We start from the raw sequence: 8,803 nt of genomic DNA, 5'->3' as shown, positions 1-8,803 counted from the left end.
ATGTGTGTACAGTATTATATATATGTGTGTACAGTATTATATATATGTGTGTACAGTATTATATATATGTGTGTACAGTATTATATATATATATATGTGTGTACAGTATTATATATATATATGTGTGTACAGTATTATATATATGTGTGTACAGTATTATATATATGTGTGTACAGTATTATATATATATGTGTGTACAGTATTATATATATATGTGTGTACAGTATTATATATATATATGTGTGTACAGTATTATATATATATGTGTGTACAGTATTATATATATGTGTGTACAGTATTATATATATATGTGTGTACAGTATTATATATATATGTGTGTACAGTATTATATATATGTGTGTACAGTATTATATATATATATGTGTACAGTATTATATATGTGTGTGTACAGTATTATATATATGTGTGTGTACAGTATTATATATATATGTGTGTACAGTATAATATATATATGTGTGTACAGTATTATTAATGGTGATGATTCTGCTGTTTTTTTGTTTCTTTTTTTGTCAGTTATAAATAAAGTTTGAACAAATCAGAAAAAATCAGCTCTCGCGCGTACGAATCTCGCGGGAGCAGCAGACACGTGACTTCCTTCTTCCTTCTCTCGTTGTTCTGCTGTAGATCTCGCGGTATCATGGATTTGCTGCTGTTAAGCCCGGAGCACCGGATGGCGGCCGCGGTAATGTTGGTGAGTGCGAACCGGAGACCTAACGTGAGGAGGACGGCGGGGAGAAGACGGGGGAGAGGGGAGACCGGGAGCAACGGAGAGGAGAGGAGAGCGGGGAGCGGGGGGAGACGGAGAGGAGTGAGGGGAGACCGGGTGGTGGTGACGGGACGATGGAGAGGAGCGATGGGGCGGGGTATCCTTGAGGGTAGACATGGTGGCTGGGAGAAGCGAGGGAGTGCTGGGGGCGGCTGCGGAGGTGATGGGTGAGAGAGGGGAGAGAGGGGGGATGGGCAATGTGAGGGGACATCGGGGAGGGAGGGAGGGCGGTGACAGGGGCAGTGGAGGGGAGACGAGGGGCGGCGGAGAGGGGCGACCGGGGGGCTGCACAGTGATTGGAGGGAGACCAGGGATGGAGAAGGAGTGAGGGGGCGCACTACCGTAGGGGGGGGGGCGCACTACCGTAGGGGGGGGGGCGCACTACCGTAGGGGGGGGGCGCACTACCGTAGGGGGGGGGCGCACTACCGTAGGGGGGGGCGCACTACCGTAGGGGGGGGGGGCGCACTACCGTAGGGGGGGGCGCACTACCGTAGGGGGGGGCGCACTACCGTAGGGGGGGGGGCGCACTACCGTAGGGGGGGGGGGGCGCACTACCGTAGGGGGGGGGCGCACTACCGTAGCGGGGGGGCGCACTACCGTAGCGGGGGGGCGCACTACCGTAGGGGGGGGGGCGCACTACTGTAGGGGGTGACGGGGTTGTTGCAGAGGAGGTGTGAGGGGAGGAGGCTGCAGTGATTCTGCCAGTGGCTGCTGCTCCTCTTGGTGCGCACTGACTAGCGGCTGTACCGGAGTCACATGATGTCGCCTGCGTTGTCACGTGCTGCCTGTGATGTCGCCTGCGTTGTCACGTACTGCCTGTGATGTCGCCTGCGTTGTCACATGCTGCCTGCGTTGTCACGTGCTGCCTGTGATGGCGTCCTGCGTTGTCACGTGCTGCCTGTGATGTCGCCTGCTTTGTCACGTGCTGCCTGTGATGTCGCCTGCGTTGTCACGTGCTGCCTGTGATGGCGGCCTGCGTTGTCACGTGCTGCCTGTGATGTCGCCTGCGTTGTCACGTGCTGCCTGTGATGTCGCCTGCGTTGTCACGTGCTGCCTGTGATGGCGGCCTGCGTTGTCACGTGCTGCCTGTGATGCCGCCTGCGTTGTCACGTGCTGCCTGTGATGTCGCCTGCGTTGTCACGTGCTGCCTGTGATGTCGCCTGCGTTGTCACGTGCTGCCTGTGATGTCGCCTGCGTTGTCCCGTGCTGCCTGTGATGCCGCCTGCGTTGTCACGTGCTGCCTGTGATGGCGTCCTGCGTTGTCACGTGCTGCCTGTGATGTCGCCTGCTTTGTCACGTGCTGCCTGTGATGCCGCCTGCGTTGTCACGTGCTGCCTGTGATGTCGCCTGCGTTGTCACGTGCTGCCTGTGATGTCGCCTGCGTTGTCACGTGCTGCCTGTGATGTCGCCTGCGTTGTCCCGTGCTGCCTGTGATGTCGCCTGCGTTGTCACGTGCTGCCTGTGATGTCGCCTGCGTTGTCACGTGCTGCCTGTGATGTCGCCTGCGTTGTCACGTGCTGCCTGTGATGTCGCCTGCGTTGTCACGTGCTGCCTGTGATGTCGCCTGCGTTGTTACGTGCTGCCTGTGATGTCGCCTGCGTTGTCACGTGCTGCCTGTGATGTCGCCTGCGTTGTCACGTGTTGCCTGTGATGGCGGCCTGCGTTGTCACGTGCTGCCTGTGATGTCGCCTGCGTTGTCACGTGCTGCCTGTGATGGCGTCCTGCGTTGTCACGTGCTGCCTGTGATGTCGCCTGCTTTGTCACGTGCTGCCTGTGATGCCGCCTGCGTTGTCACGTGCTGCCTGTGATGTCGCCTGCGTTGTCACGTGCTGCCTGTGATGTCGCCTGCGTTGTCCCGTGCTGCCTGTGATGTCGCCTGCGTTGTCACGTGCTGCCTGTGATGTCGCCTGCGTTGTCACGTGCTGCCTGTGATGTCGCCTGCGTTGTCACGTGCTGCCTGTGATGTCGCCTGCGTTGTCACGTGCTGCCTGTGATGTCGCCTGCGTTGTCACGTGCTGCCTGTGATGTCGCCTGCGTTGTCACGTGTTGCCTGTGATGGCGGCCTGCGTTGTCACGTGCTGCCTGTGATGTCGCCTGCGTTGTCACGTGCTGCCTGTGATGTCGCCTGCGTTGTCACGTGCTGCCTGTGATGTCGCCTGCGTTGTCACGTGCTGCCTGTGATGTCGCCTGCGTTGTCACGTGCTGCCTGTGATGTCGCCTGCGTTGTCACGTGTTGCCTGTGATGTCGCCTGCGTTGTCACGTGCTGCCTGTGATGTCGCCTGCGTTGTCACGTGCTGCCTGTGATGTCGCCTGCATTGTCACGTGCTGCCTGTGATGTCGCCTGCGTTGTCACGTGCTGCCTGTGATGTCGCCTGCGTTGTCACGTGTTGCCTGTGATGGCGGCCTGCGTTGTCACGTGCTGCCTGTGATGTCGCCTGCGTTGTCACGTGCTGCCTGTGATGTCGCCTGCGTTGTCACGTACTGCCTGTGATGTCGCCTGCGTTGTCACATGCTGCCTGCGTTGTCACGTGCTGCCTGTGATGGCGTCCTGCGTTGTCACGTGCTGCCTGTGATGTCGCCTGCTTTGTCACGTGCTGCCTGTGATGCCGCCTGCGTTGTCACGTGCTGCCTGTGATGTCGCCTGCGTTGTCACGTGCTGCCTGTGATGTCGCCTGCGTTGTCACGTGCTGCCTGTGATGTCGCCTGCGTTGTCCCGTGCTGCCTGTGATGGCGTCCTGCGTTGTCACGTGCTGCCTGTGATGTCGCCTGCTTTGTCACGTGCTGCCTGTGATGCCGCCTGCGTTGTCACGTGCTGCCTGTGATGTCGCCTGCGTTGTCACGTGCTGCCTGTGATGTCGCCTGCGTTGTCACGTGCTGCCTGTGATGTCGCCTGCGTTGTCCCGTGCTGCCTGTGATGTCGCCTGCGTTGTCACGTGCTGCCTGTGATGTCGCCTGCGTTGTCACGTGCTGCCTGTGATGTCGCCTGCGTTGTCACGTGCTGCCTGTGATGTCGCCTGCGTTGTCACGTGCTGCCTGTGATGTCGCCTGCGTTGTCACGTGCTGCCTGTGATGTCGCCTGCGTTGTCACGTGCTGCCTGTGATGTCGCCTGCGTTGTCACGTGCTGCCTGTGATGTCGCCTGCGTTGTCACGTGTTGCCTGTGATGGCGGCCTGCGTTGTCACGTGCTGCCTGTGATGTCGCCTGCGTTGTCACGTGCTGCCTGTGATGGCGTCCTGCGTTGTCACGTGCTGCCTGTGATGTCGCCTGCTTTGTCACGTGCTGCCTGTGATGCCGCCTGCGTTGTCACGTGCTGCCTGTGATGTCGCCTGCGTTGTCACGTGCTGCCTGTGATGTCGCCTGCGTTGTCACGTGCTGCCTGTGATGTCGCCTGCGTTGTCCCGTGCTGCCTGTGATGTCGCCTGCGTTGTCACGTGCTGCCTGTGATGTCGCCTGCGTTGTCACGTGCTGCCTGTGATGTCGCCTGCGTTGTCACGTGCTGCCTGTGATGTCGCCTGCGTTGTCACGTGCTGCCTGTGATGTCGCCTGCGTTGTCACGTGTTGCCTGTGATGGCGGCCTGCGTTGTCACGTGCTGCCTGTGATGTCGCCTGCGTTGTCACGTGCTGCCTGTGATGTCGCCTGCGTTGTCACGTGCTGCCTGTGATGTCGCCTGCGTTGTCACGTGCTGCCTGTGATGTCGCCTGCGTTGTCACGTGCTGCCTGTGATGTCGCCTGCGTTGTCACGTGCTGCCTGTGATGTCGCCTGCGTTGTCACGTGCTGCCTGTGATGTCGCCTGCGTTGTCACGTGCTGCCTGTGATGTCGCCTGCGTTGTCACGTGTTGCCTGTGATGTCGCCTGCGTTGTCACGTGCTGCCTGTGATGTCGCCTGCGTTGTCACGTGCTGCCTGTGATGTCGCCTGCGTTGTCACGTGCTGCCTGTGATGTCGCCTGCGTTGTCACGTGTTGCCTGTGATGGCGGCCTGCGTTGTCACGTGCTGCCTGTGATGTCGCCTGCGTTGTCACGTGCTGCCTGTGATGTCGCCTGCGTTGTCACGTGCTGCCTGTGATGTCGCCTGCGTTGTCACGTGCTACCTGTGATGTCGCCTGCGTTGTCACGTGCTGCCTGTGATGTCGCCTGCGTTGTCACGTGCTGCCTGTGATGTCGCCTGCGTTGTCACGTGCTGCCTGTGATGTCGCCTGCGTTGTCACGTGCTGCCTGTGATGTCGCCTGCGTTGTCACGTGCTGCCTGTGATGTCGCCTGCGTTGTCACGTGCTGCCTGTGATGTCGCCTGCGTTGTCACGTGCTGCCTGTGATGTCGCCTGCGTTGTCACGTGCTGCCTGTGATGTCGCCTGCGTTGTCACGTGCTGCCTGTTATGTCGCCTGCGTTGTCACGTGCTGCCTGTGATGTCGCCTGCGTTGTCACGTGTTGCCTGTGATGGCGGCCTGCGTTGTCACGTGCTGCCTGTGATGGCGTCCTGCGTTGTCACGTGCTGCCTGTGATGGCGGCCTGCGTTACTTTTGCTTCTAATGTGTCTTTTCCCTTCCTTACAGGGTGGTGACACCATTAAATTGGATAATGGACAGAGCACCTCGTCTAAGCTTGGTCTCCCCCCTCTCACCCCAGAGCAGCAGGAGGCGTTACAGAAGGTAAGCTCCCCCCCCCCCTATTAGGACAGACGTGAAGCCCCCCGCACGCTGTACCCTCTACTCATGGACGAGTTCCTGATTGCCGCCCCTGCTGGGTAGCGCTGGATGCGTTGTGCCCGTCTTTACAGCTCGGGAGATAACTTTCTACTTTGTGAAGTCTTCTGGGAAAATAATGAGAAAATAAATAATGGATGTTCTTGTCTGCGTCTCCTGGCTAATGTGCGGAGCTGGCGATACTGTGGAGCGTGATGAGGAGAGCAGCGCCTCTCTGCCGTTTGTTTAGGTTTTTCATTTGTCCCTTTCCCCCAAACCACAAGAGTAGTTCAGTCGTCTGATAACCGCAACAGATGTCTCCTGTGACTATTGTGAGTGGTCTCTGATATCGCCTCTGGTCGGCGGTGGTGCTGCGTCTCCTGCACGCCTCTGGTCGGCGGTGGTGCTGTGTCTCCTGCGCGCCTCTGGTCGGCAGTGGTGCTGCGTCTCCTGCACGCCTCTGGTCGGCAGTGGCGCTGCGTCTCCTGCACGCCTCTGGTCGGCGGTGGTGCTGCGTCTCCTGCGTGCCTCTGGTCAGCGGTGGTAATGCGTCTCCTGCACGCCTCTGGTCGGCGGTGGTGCTGCGTCTCCTGCGCGCCTCTGGTCAGCGGTGGTAATGCGTCTCCTGCACGCCTCTGGTTGGCGGTGGTGCTGCGTCTCCTGCACGCCTCTGGTTGGCGGTGGTGCTGCGTCTCCTGCACGCCTCTGGTCGGCAGTGGTGCTGCGTCTCCTGCACGCCTCTGGTTGGCGGTGGTGCTGCTTCTCCTGCAAGCCTCTGGTCGGCGGTGGTGCTGCACCGTCTCCTGCACGCCTCTGATCGGTGGTGGTGCTGCGCCGTCTCCTGCACGCCTCTGGTCGGTGGTGGTGCTGCGCCGTCTCCTGCACGCCTCTGGTCGGCGGTGGTGCTGCGCCGTCTCCTGCACGCCTCTGGTCGGCGGTGGTGCTGCGCCGTCTCCTGCACGCCTCTGGTCGGCGGTGGTGCTGCGCCGTCTCCTGCACGCCTCTGGTCGGCGGTGGTGCTGCGCCGTCTCCTGCACGCCTCTGGTCGGCGGTGGTGCTGCGCCGTCTCCTGCACGCCTCTGGTCGGCGGTGGTGCTGCGCCGTCTCCTGCGCGCCTCTGGTCGGCGGTGGTGCTGCGCCGTCTCCTGCGCGCCTCTGGTCGGCGGTGGTGCTGCGCCGTCTCCTGCACGCCTTTGATCATTGGTTCTGTGCTGACGTTCAGCTCTGCGTCTCCTGTCCAGGACAATGGATATAAGACGTCTGCGTGCGGCTCTTGCACTTTATTTGGGACTGAAAGGACTTGGTAAAATACGTTTTATTATTATTATTATTATTTTTTTGTATATAAATAATTGAAGGCTGAATACGATGTAAAGCTGCAGAAACCAAGTAATATATATTGTATACGGCATCGCGCCCATTACAGTCTCGTATACTCCTAAATATAGGGGGCTGGGTATTTTTTTTGGCGTTTGTCATGTCTGTCCTGCGGAGCGCACAGTACACGTGTGATCGCAGCGTACAGCAGTGCTCCGCCATTCACCGGTCATCTGTGCCTCTAGAGGTTCGGAGTGCGGAGGATTAACCTCTTCCCACAAATGCCGTACTGTAGGTGCCGTACTGTTGGGTCACGGATGGGACTGGCGCAGGAGTTGTGCCTGAGCATCCGCAGCAGAAGCCGAGCGAGCTCATCCCAGCACTGTGACCGCTCAGATGCTGCAGTCAGTCGTGATGTCGGCACAGGAGAAGGAGTCTCACAGAGGGAGGCAGCTGCCGACCCCGGTGATCACTGCCCTCAGTGACTGCCAATCAGACCCCACCCAATCTAATAGGATGTCAGACAATTCACTCACAACGTGTGTATTATCGGACACTAATGAAGAGAAAAACGTTCAATTCTGATTTTATTTCTATCAAAGGTTATTTTTTTTCCCCCTCCGTTTCATCTCCCAAAGAATGTATTAAAAAGTGAAAGCCCAAATCACCAGTGACAAAGTGGTAAACGTTCTGGGTTTATTCCAGATATGACCCATGTAGGTGCAGGATCACAATGCGCTAGGAAGAGAGTCTTGCGCTGGGAAGAGAGCCTTGCGCTGGAAACGCTCTGGGAAGAGAGCCTCGCTCTGGGAAGAGAGCCTCGCTCTGGGAAGAGAGCCTCGCTCTGGGAAGAGAGCCTTGCGCTGGGAAGAGAGCCTTGCACTGGAAACGCTCTGGGAAGAGAGCCTTGCGCTGGAAACGCTCTGGGAAAGAGCCTTGCGCTGGAAACGCTCTGGGAAGAGAGCCTTGCGCTGGAAACGCTCTGGGAAGAGAGCCTTGCGCTGGAAACGCTCTGGGAAGAGAGCCTTGCGCTGGAAACGCTCTGGGAAGAGAGCCTTGCGCTGGAAACGCTCTGGGAAGAGAGCCTTGCGCTGGAAACGCTCTGGGAAGAGAGCCTTGCGCTGGAAACGCTCTGGGAAGAGAGCCTTGCGCTGGAAAGAGAGCCTTGCGCTGGGAAGAGAGCCTTGCCCTGGAAACGCTCTGGGAAGAGAGCCTTGCCCTGGAAACGCTCTGGGAAGAGAGCCTTGCCCTGGAAACGCTCTGGGAAGAGAGCCTTGCGCGCTGGGAAGAGAGCCTTGCGCGCTGGGAAGAGAGCCTTGCGCGCTGGGAAGAGAGCCTTGCCCTGGAAATGCGCTGGGAAGAGAGCCTTGCGCGCTGGGAAGAGAGCCTTGCGCGCTGGGAAGAGAGCCTTGCGCGCTGGGAAGAGAGCCTTGCGCGCTGGGAAGAGAGCCTTGCGCGCTGGGAAGAGAGCCTTGCGCGCTGGGAAGAGAGCCTTGCGCGCTGGGAAGAGAGCCTTGCGCGCTGGGAAGAGAGCCTTGCGCGCTGGGAAGAGAGCCTTGCGCGCTGGGAAGAGAGCCTTGCGCGCTGGGAAGAGCCTTGCGCGCTGGGAAGAGAGCCTTGCGCGCTGGGAAGAGAGCCTTGCGCGCTGGGAAGAGAGCCTTGCGCGCTGGGAAGAGAGCCTTGCGCGCTGGGAAGAGAGCCTTGCGCGCTGGGAAGAGAGCCTTGCGCGCTGGGAAGAGCCTTGCGCGCTGGGAAGAGAGCCTTGCGCGCTGGGAAGAGAGCCTTGCGCGCTGGGAAGAGAGCCTTGCGCGCTGGGAAGAGAGCCTTGCGCGCTGGGAAGAGAGCCTTGCGCGCTGGGAAGAGAGCCTTGCGCGCTGGGAAGAGAGCCTTGCGCGCTGGGAAGAGAGCCTTGCGCGCTGGGAAGAGAGCCTTGCGCGCTGGGAAGAGAGCCTTGCGCGCTGGGAAGAGAGCCTTGCGCGCTGGGAAGAGAGCCTTGCGCGCTGGGAAGAGAGCCT

At 58.8% G+C, this 8,803-nt stretch overlaps 1 protein-coding gene across 2 annotated transcripts in view; it reads left to right on the top strand.

The window, feature by feature from the left end:
• Positions 1-571: 571 nt before the first annotated feature.
• The window catches only part of PUF60 (poly(U) binding splicing factor 60), a 54,163-nt gene continuing 45,931 nt past the window's right edge, over positions 572-8,803 (top strand). For both annotated transcript variants that reach the window (XM_077271501.1, XM_077271500.1), the window contains exons 1-2: positions 572-712; positions 5,343-5,438. In XM_077271501.1, the coding sequence (XP_077127616.1) occupies positions 659-712; positions 5,343-5,438 (150 nt within the window). In that variant the 5' untranslated portion in view covers positions 572-658. The remainder of the gene's footprint in view (positions 713-5,342; positions 5,439-8,803) is intronic.

This window comes from Ranitomeya variabilis, chromosome 6 (genome assembly GCF_051348905.1).
Source record: "Ranitomeya variabilis isolate aRanVar5 chromosome 6, aRanVar5.hap1, whole genome shotgun sequence".
Taxonomy (NCBI): domain Eukaryota; kingdom Metazoa; phylum Chordata; class Amphibia; order Anura; family Dendrobatidae; genus Ranitomeya; species Ranitomeya variabilis.
The sequence above is the reverse complement of the archived record's forward strand: the minus strand, read 5'-3'. Positions and strand labels throughout refer to the sequence as shown.